Source organism: Argopecten irradians, chromosome 7 (genome assembly GCF_041381155.1).
Source record: "Argopecten irradians isolate NY chromosome 7, Ai_NY, whole genome shotgun sequence".
Lineage (NCBI taxonomy): Eukaryota > Metazoa > Mollusca > Bivalvia > Pectinida > Pectinidae > Argopecten > Argopecten irradians.
The window spans coordinates 9,323,479-9,338,355 of NC_091140.1; the positions used below are offsets into that span (position 1 = coordinate 9,323,479).

Here is a 14,877-nt window from a genome sequence, read left to right on the forward strand (position 1 = left end):
GAATACAGTCAAGCTGATAAGTGTGTTGGGTTTATGTCGATCACAAACATCATAAATGACGCTACATGGTGTCAGAGACTGGGAGATTCAAACGAAGTGACGAATGTCAAATAATGAACACAAAGTGAAACGGTAAAACCTAACTCAAGTGCAAACATCACCGTGTCCGTGAAAATATCTACTGGTGCTACAAACACAACCTATACTACAATTCCCATGACTTCCCAAGCCCAAATAAATGTCGTTCCCATTGTTGTACAAGCTCCTGCAAACCTTCCCGTTCCCATAGCGCTAGACTTACGAGGCAATTTATGTGCTAACTGGAAAAAATTCCGTCGTATTTGGGACAATTATGAGATCGCGAGTGGCTTAAAACACAAAACTAAGAACGTAGAAATGCTACTCTGCTAACTTGTATAGGGCCAGATGCATTACAAATATATGATGGCCTCACGTTTGACAACGATGACGACAAAACAGATGTAGACAAAGTGTTGGACAAATTCGAAAAGTTCTGCATTGGGCAGACTAATGAGACTTATGAACGTTACCTCTTTAATAACAGGAGTCAGGAACAAGGAGAAACAATAGATGCGTATGTCGCAGCATTAAGGTCCCTTGCAAAGACATGTAACTATGGTGCATTAGAGGAAAGTCTTGTAAATCATGTAAACGAGCGCGAACGGTGCCTGGCATGGCAGAAAACGTGTGCGATCTGCGGAATGCTGAATCATTTTGCAAAGAAATGTAGGTCAAGACCTCGTCAAGGTCAAGGTCAAGGTCAAAGACAAAATCAAGGAAATGGACGTCCTGGTCGGAGATAAAAACCAAAGGTATATTACGTGGAGGCTACAAACGAGAGTTCAGATGATGACTTTTGTTTCACAATCGATCGAAAGGAGGTAAACACTATAAAACATGAGGAGATACCGACCAAGCTATATACCATAATTGAAACAAAGGGCATTTTAATTGAATGTCAACTCGACAGCGGATCAAGCGTGAACGCGTTGCTCAAATCTATCTATATGGAAGTCTTTGAGGATCCTCAGTTGGAACACTTAGTAGAGACAGATGTAACGCTTGTCATGTTCAATAACTCTGAAATGTCTCCGGTCGGGGCCCGACAAGTTCAAATCATCAACCCAAAAAATGGAAGACGGTGTTCGGTCGGTAAAAGTCGGCGTTGACCTGTTCTACTCGGATGGGAAAGACTACCTTCTAACCGTTGATTATTATTCAGATTTTTTGAAGTCGACCGTCTCCATGACAAGAAAGGCACTGAGGTAATCAGAAAGTTGAAGGCTCATTTTTCGCGCTATGGTCTACCGTGTGTCGTTATGTCTGATAATGGGCCACCTTTCAACGGGAAACAATTTTCTGACTTTGCAAAGACCTATGAGTTCCAACATGTCACTAGTTCGCCAAGATACCCTCAATCTAATGGGAAAGTGGAAAACGCGATCAAAACCGCCAAATGTATTCTTGAAAAATCCAAGAAGGACAAGACAGATCCCTACTTGGCCATGTTGGATTTGAGGAACACACCAGAGGAAATTGTCAAGTCGTCCCCTGTCCAACGGATATATGGAAGACGCACACGTACGCTGTTACCGCTAACAACAAAGCTGTTAGAGCCTAATGTGGTTCCAAACTCACAAACTCGAAAGAAAATTGAGCGAAGGAAAGACAAACAACAATAATATTATGATAAAGGTACCAAGGCATTGGCTGAACTAATGCCTGGTGAAACAGCCAGAATTAAACCAACTGAGTTCGGAAAGGAATGGATAAGAGCAAGCGTGCAAGATAAGGAGAACATTAGATCATACACAGTCAAAACTGAGGACGCGTCAGTGTATCGTAGAAATCGGCATCATCTCAAGAAGACCCCAGAGGTCTTCACTGAGGATGACAATCAACCCATTTTGGATCCGGAGGTGTCTGAACCAGCGATGACGAACGTCAATGAAGGAGATGAGAGGCCGCCACAAAGGACGCTTGATCAGACAGTCGTAGAGGTTCCACTGAGGAGATCGACTCGAGAAGTACATCGACCAGGTTACTTGAAGGACTTTGTGTGTCTCGTGAAACATGCCACTATCCTTGAATAATATGTTTACTTAATGCGCAAGTGATAAACAGTTCAGTAACTTAGTGTGTCTAGTTATTCGATTGAAGGGACAATTTACCAAAGACTTTTCTTATTTTGTTCTTGTTTAATAGTTCATTTGTTAATGTTAATTTCAGCGAAGACTGTGAATTAAGTAAAAGTGGCACCATCGCGAAAAAGACTCTGATCTTGATGAATATAGTGAGTTATGAACAGTGCTAAAGAAAGGGGATGTAACGATAATATAGAAACTACAATTATAATGGTTTCTCCCCATAATAGACACTCCCTTGAAAATTGTACTTCCGGTTTATGATGTCATCAGTTTTTGTGTATACCATGTGCTTGTTATGATAGAGAATGAATACAGTCAAGCTGATAAGTGTGTTGGGTTTATGTCGATCACAAACATCATAAATGACGCTACAAAACGTACCATTAATTGACGTTTCTCCTTATGCGACACATTAAACAAAACATCGACAAGGACACACAATTCGGGTCTAAAAGGGAATAGGCTGACAACAAGGCATATACATAACTCACAGGAGAATCGGATACAACCGGGGTCTTCTGCGTCATCGATGATCCTGTGAAATCAGGAGTCACTCAATACTTCTACATCCTGTCCGGAGATAGGTAACTCCCCTGTAGGGATGGGTTGGTTTCACTATTTACTAATGAATACCAAACCGGAATTTTGTTCGTACCAAACACGTACACTATAATCATAACATGCTCACTAAACATCATCGATTATGGGACAAAGGACGTATTTATGATAGATTTGAAGTGGTAGATCGTTTTTGTTCTATCCTAATTCTTCATTCAACATCTTAGTTTAAAGCCGACAATGCAAGTTAAAAAATATACATTTGAGATTAAAAAGAAAAATAATGATAGTTTTTCAAAATTCGTTTCTGAGACATTCCCTTGCGTTTCTAAGGACGGGCAGACGCCATTTTGTTTTGAACTCTGCTTGGATACAACACGCCTACCTACCCCTATATAAAGCGCGTGAATCGACACACGTGCGCTCAGACATGTACATATACACCTAGCACTTGTCAACAGTGTATCACCTACTAATACATCAACAGAACCCCTTACCTGTAATATGTGCAGAGCTTGTTTTAGAAAGCAAACATGTCAACTCCTCTAAGCTGTCATTTAGATGTTTCACAAATTGAACTTTCCACACAAATGAATAGAAATCCCAATAATAATCCGTCCACATATCTCCACGTATACTATTGTACCCGACGTACTCGACTGGCCACGTGCACGTGGCCACCTGTCCCGAAGAAGTAACGCTCCATAAATAAACTACCGAAGTTACACACGTTTACATGTGCGTGTAATATCTAATGTATATTGAAGTGTTTTAGGTCGTATTTGACATATTTTGGGATCTAGCTGACAATATTACTTCAATGAAACCTTGTCAGGTGAGTGCAGTGTTTATTTTTAGCTTGACAATGTTATCTGCTTAGAATTTCCGAGTTTGTTTACATTATAATCAAAATGGATCTCGCACGTGGAAAGAACGTATGGATTCATTCAATTCTTTTTATTCTACTGTAGAGATATTATATAGTTCTTAGAAACTTTTTTTGAGAAAAAATTGAACGTGCTAACCATTTTATTCTCATGGCACGGTCTCACGTTACACGTAAATACGTCTTGGGTATATAGTAAAGTAGATCGCCGGTCAGGTGTTAGTTTTTTCACCCTGAACAGCTAGCGTTTGGCTGGTTGCACGTGTGTGTAGTTCACGCGCTTTATATAGGGGTCGGTACCCAGTTGTGTATCCAAGCAGAGTTAAAACAAAATGGCGACTGCCTGTCCTTAGAAACGCAAGGGGTTGTCTCAGAAACGAATTGGAAAAAAAAATATTGAAAAAAAACTTTTATTTTTTTAAATCTCAAATGTATACTTTTTAACTTGCATTGTCAGCTTTAATGAAATGCATCCGATATCTTTAGATATTTTCATATTTTCACACTTTTCTCAATTTTGTACGGAAATACGATCCAGGTTACATGTTTGAATACAAAAAAGGAGACTTTATTCTCATTTTCACATACAATTGTGGGACATATTAAAATTTTAAGTTTTCACTGTTCTAATTTTTGATAGGTTTCGATAAACAAATGAAATAATATCGAGTTTTTGAAGCGATTTAGCACGTACCCCTCTCATTTTTTTGGGTACGATTTTTCCGGAAGTAGATACCAAACAACCGGGGCCGGATCCCGTTACCATACAGTGGGTTTATGTATTGCCGATGTTGGGAAGGTGCGAAGTGGTTTGCTGAGCGCGTAAAGCATAAAAAACACCTTTTCGTAAAACTGTTAGTAAAGGTGACAAATCATTTAATAAACATTTTTTCTTAGTGACAGTTATCGATCAATGGCGGATGGATAAGAAAATTCGAGGAAGGATCATTAAAAAAAAAAGGAAAATTTGGTTAAATAGTTAACAGAACTATCAGACATGCCATGCTGAAGCTATTCAGTTAGCTAAAGTGTATACAAATTGATGTAAGTATGTGTCTGACGTCAAAGGTGCGATCTATTCGCCTTCTTTGAAATGGCGATATGTCTGTGAGGACACTTATACCTTTTGAGTATATGTAGCTAACTACATTATATATAAATGAGTGTTCAAAGACTATCCAAATATCTGGAAAGAACTGAACGAGATCTTGTTAATTTGGAGAGCACTTCACGTAGATTGATATTTAACTTCAATAAACAAATAATGGACATAAGTTTGGGCATGAACTTTAATTATACAAAAAAACACAAGAACACATACAAATTAATAAAGAGGATAATTTCCCCTACACAAAATAAACAACATGAACATGAATATATAGAGATATAGGAGCCCGTGCAAGGGTCCAATAGATAAGATAGTGCGTTACAAAGTAATGCTACTTATAGTACGACTATACGCAAACCCTCTACAGCTATAAATTGGGTGGGAGTGGTGGGTTTTTGACGAAAGAGCAGAGCACGCTGGCTGAGCTGTAGCGGCCATGATGCCTAGCGGACGAACAACAAAAGAGTTCGTCAGGGGGAGATAACCAGGATACACCTGTCGATAGCTAGCATGTTTAATATACATTAAAATTCAATTTATTCTAAATTATCAATTTAACTTCAATAAACAAATAATGGACATAAGTTTGGGCATGAACTTTAATTATACAAAAAAACACAAGAACACATACAAATTAATAAAGAGGATAATTTCCCCAGCCCAGTGTTGAAAATTAAGGTTATTTAAGATATGGTAAGTACAGTTATAAGTATGGCAAGAATAAGTGGTGTAATAGTAAGGGTAGTGGTAAAGGCAGTCAGCGAGTATGGTATTGCGAATAAGAGATGAATCTCGTACTTAATTAAGCAGGCAAGTTACAATTATTACAATGTCACAGTCACAGCCTCCAATGACTGACCAAAGTTGACCATGGTCGACAATTGTTTCTCGAAGTTCGGTTCAAGGTAACGAAGCACTGCATCACTGGCCCAGTGGCCCATAGTCTTGATTTGGTCCACGGGGACACCCTGTTTGTGCAACCAGGAGGCTCCACCTCTCCTAAAGGAATGACCTTTAATGTTTGATGGATCAAGACCAGCTAGGCGGAGAGAGCGCGCGAGACAACTGCGAAATTCCTGGTAAGTAAGGGCTTGACGCGGAGATGACAGGAAAAGTGGACCCAAAGGGTCTGCCATGGGTGTAGATTTTAATAACTGACTGATAGCGCGAGCAGGGCAAAGTACATGGTTTGTGGATATTCGTGGTAGTAGAACCTCCATCACCTTCTCACGATACTGAATAGTTTTTGTCCAACGAAACCGGAGAAGGTAACCCCATGAACATGGGGAAACATCAATACGCCGTAGATCCCTCGTGCTGTTGAATGTAGAGTGTACGACCACGTTGCCTGGCCTAAGGAGACCATAAAATGCCACCAAGCAGGCACACCAAAATGAAAGGGCAACTGTCTGTGAAAGGTCCAGAGTATTATAGATCTTTATTAACACTTGTGGGGTTATCGCGTCCACTGGGATTTGAGCCGTACCTAAAGCCCGTTTAACCCCTCGTAACTCAAGGATTATGTTGTAGTCCTCCTTAATTGGGTCAGGGTATCCTGAAAGTTTATGGATGTGACCAACGATTGTGAGGTACTGGCGCACAGTACTGTAGTGAAAATGTTTTACCGATGCTAAGTAAGCCACATACAACTGCAGCATCTTGGAAGTCGCTGGTACAGGAGAATAATTCATCTTGTCACAAAACTCTGTATAACACTTGAGGTGCGAAGAGTAGGTGCTAGATGTAGACTTAGCCCACGCCTGTTGCTTGAAGTCCTCCGCTGTAGACAGGAGGCTGGACTCTGTATCCCCATCTGGAATAGATGAAGTTTAAAGACATGTGATAAGCCAAGCTGCATGGTTCAAAAGTTTCGCATGACAAAGTATATGATGGAATGAGATCATAGAGTAGAGTTAGTTTATCCCTTTCCTGTAGCCTAGAACAAGTATCAGCGATTACATTGCGAGCTCCAGGTAGGTATATTGCTTTAAGCGAGACATTGACAGACGCACATATCCAGAATAATACTCGCAATATCATCATTGACAGTTTATTCCGCGAAGACCCTTTGTTAACCCATGCCGCGGTGGACTTATTGTCAGTATAAATGATAACTCGCTTATTGGCCAACACAGAACTCCAACGACAGACCGCGAAGTATACTGCTAAAAGTTCCTTCACGTTAATGTGTGCACACTCAAACAGGGGGGTGTCTATCTGCCAATTTACGTAAAAATAGTCACCATCATAATAACCACCTGCCCCTGTGTTGCAAGCGTCTGTTTGGATTGAGGTTATTGGTTTTGGGTCCTGTATCAAACGAGTACCATTGAATGTCCTTAGAAAGGAAAGCCACCAATCTAAATCTGCATGGAATTCTTCGGATAACAAGATCTTATGATGATTGTGATGCACAGAGTCTTTAAGATCAATAATACGCCTTAGAAAGGTACGGCCCCCTGTGATTACCTGGGCCGCCCAACTCAGTTTCCCACACAAGGTCTCCAATTGTTTCCGGCTAGCCCGACGTTTAGTGGAGAATGCATGTAGCAGGTCTGAAAATTCACACAATTTCGCCTCAGGTAATGAGAGATTCATATCCACTGTGTTAATAACAACCCCGAGAAAACAGACTGTGGTTGATGGGCCTTCGACCTTTGACCAGTTTATAGCGAAACCCAAGGTACGGAGTAGCGCGATAAGTGTGTTGAGGGCACGTAAGCAGTGATTGAACGTGTCTCCAAATACCAGAAAATCATCAAGATAGGATATTGCAATGATATTAAACTTCCTATGCAAAATCCTGCATACAGCACTGCTTAAACGTTGGAAGATTTGCGGGCTTTTAGATGATCCAAAGGGCAGTTTGGTGTCAAACATATAAGATGGGGTCGAATCGCCAGTGAAGGTCCACTTGAGACCTGTGCCTGAATAATTGCTTGGATAAATATTTACCGAGCGATATGCATTTTTCATATCCACTTTGGCGAGAAAACATCCAGGTGTAATGTGTTTGACGGCTTGCCTTAAATCCATGTAAGTACATGAAGTGTCTGAATTTATGTAATCATTCAAGGAAGCACCCTTTGGTCTGCTGGCATCGTGAATGAGGCGAATATTACCAGATGATTTAGGAATGGCACCAAGGGCACTAACTATGCGCGGCTTTTTGTTTGTAACTATGTAATTGTTATTGTTTATCTCACATTCAATCTGTTTTTCTACGAGGTCAAAGTACAGGTGACACGACGTATAGTTTTCCATCTCCACATCTGTAAACGAAGTGTCTGGACTACTATCAATTATTTTAAAACCGTGTTGAACCCCCTCCAATATAAATTCTCGGTCAAAATCATCCTCAGGCAAATATTCTGTCCAGCTGTCCAATTTGAGATTGGGGCTAGACAGTTGGGTAGTGTCAGTCACTGATGTGTGGAGGGGGGTGGGCCTTTTTTTGAGACCGGGTGTTTTGTTGCCGGGTGATCTGATGAAAAGCACAGGCTACAGTTATGTGCCAACCTGCAGGAGGGAACCTCACAGCTTTCCATGTTAAATCGCCTACAAATTTCCTTGTCGTTTGGGAGGAAAGGGCCCCTACGACGTTTGTTATTACCGGTCTGCATATTCACTGACTTACTTTTGCCGTTGTCTGAGAGTTACTGGGCCGTTGGACCATTGGGTTTAGAGATGAGTTGAAATTCTTGCAAATCGCGCCGAGATGACCCCCAACGAAATTTCTCCCTATATTGAAGTTCACGGTACTCTTTATCGTATAGGATAACGCTGCCTTTGATGTATCGGTGGAAAAAGCGAAACACACCCTGAGTATATCGAAGGTAATCCTGAATCCCCTGATTGTCAATGTCCTGCTTCTCTATCATTTTTAATAGAATAGCGATGCTGGAATAGCCCCATTGCTCGACTGACAGATTGTAAACATCGGTACGGGATTGTCTATTGAACTTAATACCATCTGAATCAATAGTGACAGTGTCTCTTTTTTCGATTGTCGGTTCTTCCCATATGAAATCCTTTATCAGATATGGTTTGTCTTTAGTGGAATTGGCGTTACCAAACAAGCTAGAAAACATGTTCAAGTTCAAATTCTCCCTACCTTGACAGCTTCCACGTGTAGCTTCGGGGGCGGTCTCGGTACCGATTTCTTCCGTTTGAAGTGATACGATTGATCGTTTAGTTTTCCTTATCCGAGACAGCAAATCAAGCCGTTTTTCCTTCATTTGTAATTGTTCCAACTCTTCTTCAAGATGTGATAAGTCTGTCGATGAGGAAGTTGTCATCTTTGGCTGGCGAGGTATTGACCTCGGAGTAGTGCTAGTGCTGCGAGTGGCGGGAGGCCTGACGGGCGCGAACTCCTCAGATTCCGATTCTTCCTCGCTAATGTGCATGTCAACAATCGCTTCTGCCTGCATCATGTTAACTTGGGCAATCGCAGATTTGGGAGAGCCCAGCTTCTTCGATAGAGGTATAAATTCTCTCGGCCGTAGGCTATACATTTTTTGACGAAAGAGCAGAGCACGCTGGCTGAGCTGTAGCGGCCATGATGCCTAGCGGACGAACAACAAAAGAGTTCGTCAGGGGGAGATAACCAGGATACACCTGTCGATAGCTAGCATGTTTAATATACATTAAAATTCAATTTATTCTAAATTATCAAATTGTATCGGACAGTAAAGGGAGACAATAACGTGAGCAGGCCTCCACCAATGAGAGAAACTACGTAGTTTGGTACATAAAACCACGGAAAGGTTCACGATATGTCATCAATTTTGTAATTGAAAATATAGACTCCTGGATTCGAAGATATGGATCAATTTTATTGGCCATTTGGACAGGGACGTGTGATTTGACAAGGAAGGATGATCGGTTCATCGACATTAACGACAGAATCACACCCCAATCCATCGTTGAGCAATATGAAAGGTTAACACAAATCGGTCGGCGTTATGGAAACAACCTTCAAATAATTTTTCTGGCGTGTCCCTATTATTCGATTGAAATTTGGAATCGCCTGAAAGGTCACAATACCAGCGAAATATTCAAAAGTAATACAAACAAACTAAATGGGACCATTGAAGAACTTAACAACATCATTCGAGACCTAAACGGGTCACTCGGGATTCGTGCCCCAAAATTCACTAAAGATTTGTGTACATCTAGAAAACATAACAAGAGCAATACATCTAAGAAAATCTCCTACAATCTACTTAAAGATGGAGTTCACCCAGGTGATATGTTAGCTAATCATTGGCTAAGGAGGTTGATGTTAACACTGGTGAAAACTCGCTGTGTATGAACACATTAAACTGTTATGAATTAACTACTCTGACTTCATTTCTACATCACAAAGTTTGTATACATTATCATGTTGAAATCCAGTAGTAGTGATGATGAAAACCCATCTAACATCAACAAGAGAAGAAGAGATTACTCAGGATCAAAGTAATGCAGAAAGTCCGGTTTACAACTGAGAAACGATACAAATCATATTGAATGTTAATGTTGCGGTCTATTTTTCTGTCAAGTCTGTACTGGAATCTTAACACGGGACTTAACACAAGAACAGAGAAAGGAAGGAAAGGATAAAAAAGCATTAAAAGACCGGGGTGACCAAACTACAGTAAAAGAAGATACATCAAGACTCAATGTGAATTGGAAAAATCACTCAGCAAAATTTCAGCCATCTTTCTGACAAAACTGTACAAATCTGGAAAATAGTTACTCACAGGAATGGACAGTAAACCCTGTGAAATCCTAAATAAATGGAAACTTTTTTCACCTATGCATTTATTTTATCAGTGTCTGGCACTTATATATCTGTCAGTATCTTCAATATTATGATAAGTACCAATGAGTATATATACTGTACCTCCTGTTCCATTATCGACGGAAACGGATCCCAACATTAACGAAATGACTGTATATAGTCCATATAAGTCCATAGTACGCGTTAGGAGTACACTATTACATTGTTGGAAGAAACTTCTAATACATCTCCACAAGCTAGCTTCAGCTTACCAATGATGTCAACTAAGCGTATACTTAACATACATCATCAGGACAACATATGGCATTATTATATATAATATATGGAAAGAGAAATTCTCGGCGGGCGCTTTCACCAATATCGCAATGCTGTAAACCTGTAGCGCCTGAGTTTGTATGGTGTATACATATCCTTGGTTTTTTTTTTTTAATTTTTGTTTAATATGATGTTTGATTATAAAAGCAGAAAATGTGTTTAAGAAGTGGTTCTGATCTTGTTTATTATAGTAGTAGTCAATATAACTAATACAGTTTTGTAACAGTAGAAATGTTTTATTTAGAAATAGTAAAAGGCTTGAAATTCTTAATTTTTCTCCTGCATGAAGCCCTAAATAAAGTATGCATCTTCATTACGCATTGAAATCGAATAAAAAATCAACATCGGGAATACTTCATGGTTGGAATTTTCCGGTAGGATTAAGTCACTTGTTAATATGTTTGATTTTGATAGACCACAGGAAGAAGTATTCTAATGTCTTTCGTTTGGCATGAATCTGCTTTGATCACCCGATGAGACATCTTAAAACAATCACTGTGAAAGGATTTGGCTTGTACCTAGTGTTAAATATTTCGGAAATGTTACGTCATACGACATCGGATAAACCAGTATTACACCCATAGGGATAACAGAATAACACAAATCGTGCCTTGCACAGTGACAGATGAACAAATACTGCTTCGCATGTTGTACTGACCACCAAGCAGGAACAGCTGCCACAATTGTTGTTCCGATAAAAAGAAAGGATAAAATCAGGCTTAGTAAGGCAATCGTAACAACGGAAGGCTAATCAACGGGTATAAAACATCGCATTGGAAAGCGTTTTAGTTTCTATTGAAATCACGATGCCAACCTTAGATGAGAATGTCGTCGTTTGCGTCAAAGATTTGTAATAAAAATCAAGAAATCTTAAAACACTGAATGACAATATAGTGGGTACCTTTGTTGTTAGTTTCACTATTTTGCTTTGATTTCCGTATATTTAATTAAATCGTGTATAATTCTGAATTTGAATAGGTCATTCATTTACTTTGACCAATCATTGATACCCAAGGGGTTACTAACACTGACGTTATATCCAACCCTGGACTATCTGATCGTAAATCTAGAAGCAGTTCAGGAGAAAAAAATGACTAATCATGGGCTTATAGAAAGTCTCTTTTAACGATGACAAAGAGAGCAACGCCCAACGTTTAAGTCACACAGTCAACCACAGTGTACCATTATACAATTTATTTGATGCATATCAAAGGATTAAATTACCATTGTTGCCTCTAGTTTTACAATGATATAGTCCTGGGGTTGATATAACGTCATTGATAGTAACCCATGGAGTATCGAGGATGAATCTGACCTTGAAACTATTGAAAGCGAATAGTACGTTGGAATCGAATACCGATTGTCATTGAGCTTATCAGTGCAAATAAGAAAAATAAGATATTCCGTTTGTAAAATAATTCGAAAAATGCTTTAAAACAAAAGGATTATCTTTAGGAGGGATAACCAACACTAATATTGATCATATTTGTCTGGGGGAGAGATCCATTAAATAAAAAGGGCCCGCTCCTCTACACTATGTGAGAAAAATATTTTCAACACCTATTTCATTTTATGGAAGTTCTGTAACAATATCTTAAAATCATGTGGGAAGTGTCAATTGACGTTTGTAAGGATATGTTAAATTTGGGTTGGATACAAAGTCCAATATCGTAGTAGAGTCTTACTGGACATCCGTTGTGATTTAAACCCTAAAGAGGTGTGTATACCTTTAGGCAGTGCAATACCGGCGTGTGCACAACTAGTGGGCACATTGTGAATGATGGCCCTTAAGGATGTACTTCTCTGAGAAGTCAAAATTCTTGGGGTTTTTTTTTTACCTAAAACTATGTACACGACTATAATGATAAGAGGGCCCTCATTATAACAATGTAGTGGCTTTAAATTGAATACTTAAAACAGATTCGTAGAGCTTCTGAAACTCACAACGAACAGGATAAACCCTCAAAGTTCCGTAAATGAATCCAAAAGTCAGTGTGACATTGGAAATAATGCTGGAATGTGGAGTCGGGCGAGTTTGGTTTTAAAGAATACTAAATAGATATCAGGTATGAAAACGTATGAACAAGACAAGATATACCTCATCATGCTATTCAATGCAACATTGATGGACTTCATGGTTTTATAATGCAAGGCGGTCACATTCCTGTTTACCAAACATAAGAAGAAACAAAGATTATGCAATGCACCGTCATAAGTTTATGCTAATTGTTACCAATGTATCATACACTTGTCATCTATTTTGCCTTTGTCATAATCAAGAAAAAAAACCGTTTTGTTACAAGGATAAGTAAATAGTTCGTTCTGTCAATAATAATTTTGATTTTAGTCGTATTTTGTTGTATGATCGATCCAGGGGCCCAGTTTGAGTTTACGAATCCCATGTGTGACAGTTGTCAGGTATTGACCGTAGAAAGGTGGTCGTTAAAGCGAATAGTCGGGCAAAGAATGGCTAAAATCGGTAAAAATGGTGTTAATATATCCAGTATAATTTCTTATGAAATAAAAAAATAAAATCTCCCATCAAAATCGCTCTGTATGCGAAGAAATTAATATATATTATAGGAATCCTAATGTGTTCTCCCAACCGGCTATCAGTGCAGTTCAATCTTAACGCATGCGCAACATCCACCACTCTCCGTAGTAAACAAAACATGGCTACCGTAGTTTTGAACCAAAAGGTTTCCGCCAAAACAACCAACTGACTCCCCTTAAATGACTTTTGGAAGGCCAAAGAACGCATTTAGACTGGTTTCCTTTGCCCGACTATTCACTTTAAAATGACTGTGGATGTTAAAAGGGCGTACACAAAAATCCAAACAAACACAAAACAAACATGCTCGGTCTTCGAATGATCGCATGCCTGAAAGATTGCTAATTTTCCCCGATTTCTAAGGAAATATGTAGCAAATTATAACAATAATTGATAACAGATTCATCCATTTACACTGACAAAGTTCCTGTATAAGGCGATGATGCAGCAGTCCTATTCAGTCCATATCTGGCGGGCTACCAATTAGTGATTCATATATATATATGACGATCATATCAACTATATAGGAAAGTGGTCTAAATCACTATGGATTGTCCACAAATTCTTCAAAAAAAAATCGCGTACTTATAATGATGTGTCTGACTCCGTCTGTCGACAAAATGACAATACTATTATCTATCAATAGGGCTATTTACAATAAGCGGTATATGTATACGCATACGTATACGGATACGTATTTGAAGGGGAGTGATCATTATTTATAAAAAATGATGAATTTTCTCAATCTATAAAGGAGCGGAACTGTGCGCTGGTCATTAGTGTGGTTCATCGGAGCGAGCATTGACTAAGGTGAACAGTAAATATAGAATTCAAGTAGGAATATTTTAGGAATATTGGTTCCATCAATTCACACGAGTTCTATGTCTTCTCCAGAAATATAAATTTTTCTCATATTTTACTGAATTTTACAAGCCGCTTCACAAATTACATATCAACAGTAAGACTGACAGTTAGCCAGAGTATATACCAACAATTACTGAAATTAGTTCTATTCAATTGCACCACAGTAATGAGTTTTAGGCTTGCAAAATATCACTGTTTAAAGCCTTTACATGAACCTTAACAGACTTATTAGACGTTACCGAATGTATGTTGAACATATAATTTACCAGCTGAAAATTTTCGCCGTTATTTCGACCTTATTCAGACATTGTAGAGAGGACATGAGTGAGATTATTGTTCTGTGTGCCTGCCTTGCGCAGCGTAGAGCTGATCTGTTTGTTTATACAAGTGTGTCTGCCTTCTTACTTTGCAACTTGTACGACACCAATGATCATCCATAATACTGTCGTTTATTCTAGTACACATGCATACAGGTACATGAATCGTGCGTTGTTCACCGCTCTGGCGACACACACATCGCTCGAGTTGTATGTTTATGACCGAACGGGAGAGCATTAATTGACCAAATATGACTCGGACACTCACAGATTATTTGCAAATATTTGTATGATATAACATTTACTTTTTATAGACGTGACTATT

General features: G+C 39.1%; 1 protein-coding gene across 1 annotated transcript; it reads right to left on the reverse strand.

Annotated features, from left to right (window-relative positions):
* Positions 1–5,544: 5,544 nt before the first annotated feature.
* On the reverse strand, positions 5,545–6,411 carry LOC138326881 (uncharacterized). The gene has a single exon (XM_069272866.1). It carries the CDS (start codon positions 6,409–6,411, stop codon positions 5,545–5,547), a length of 867 nt encoding a protein of 288 aa, XP_069128967.1.
* Between the last annotated feature and the right edge of the window lie 8,466 nt (positions 6,412–14,877).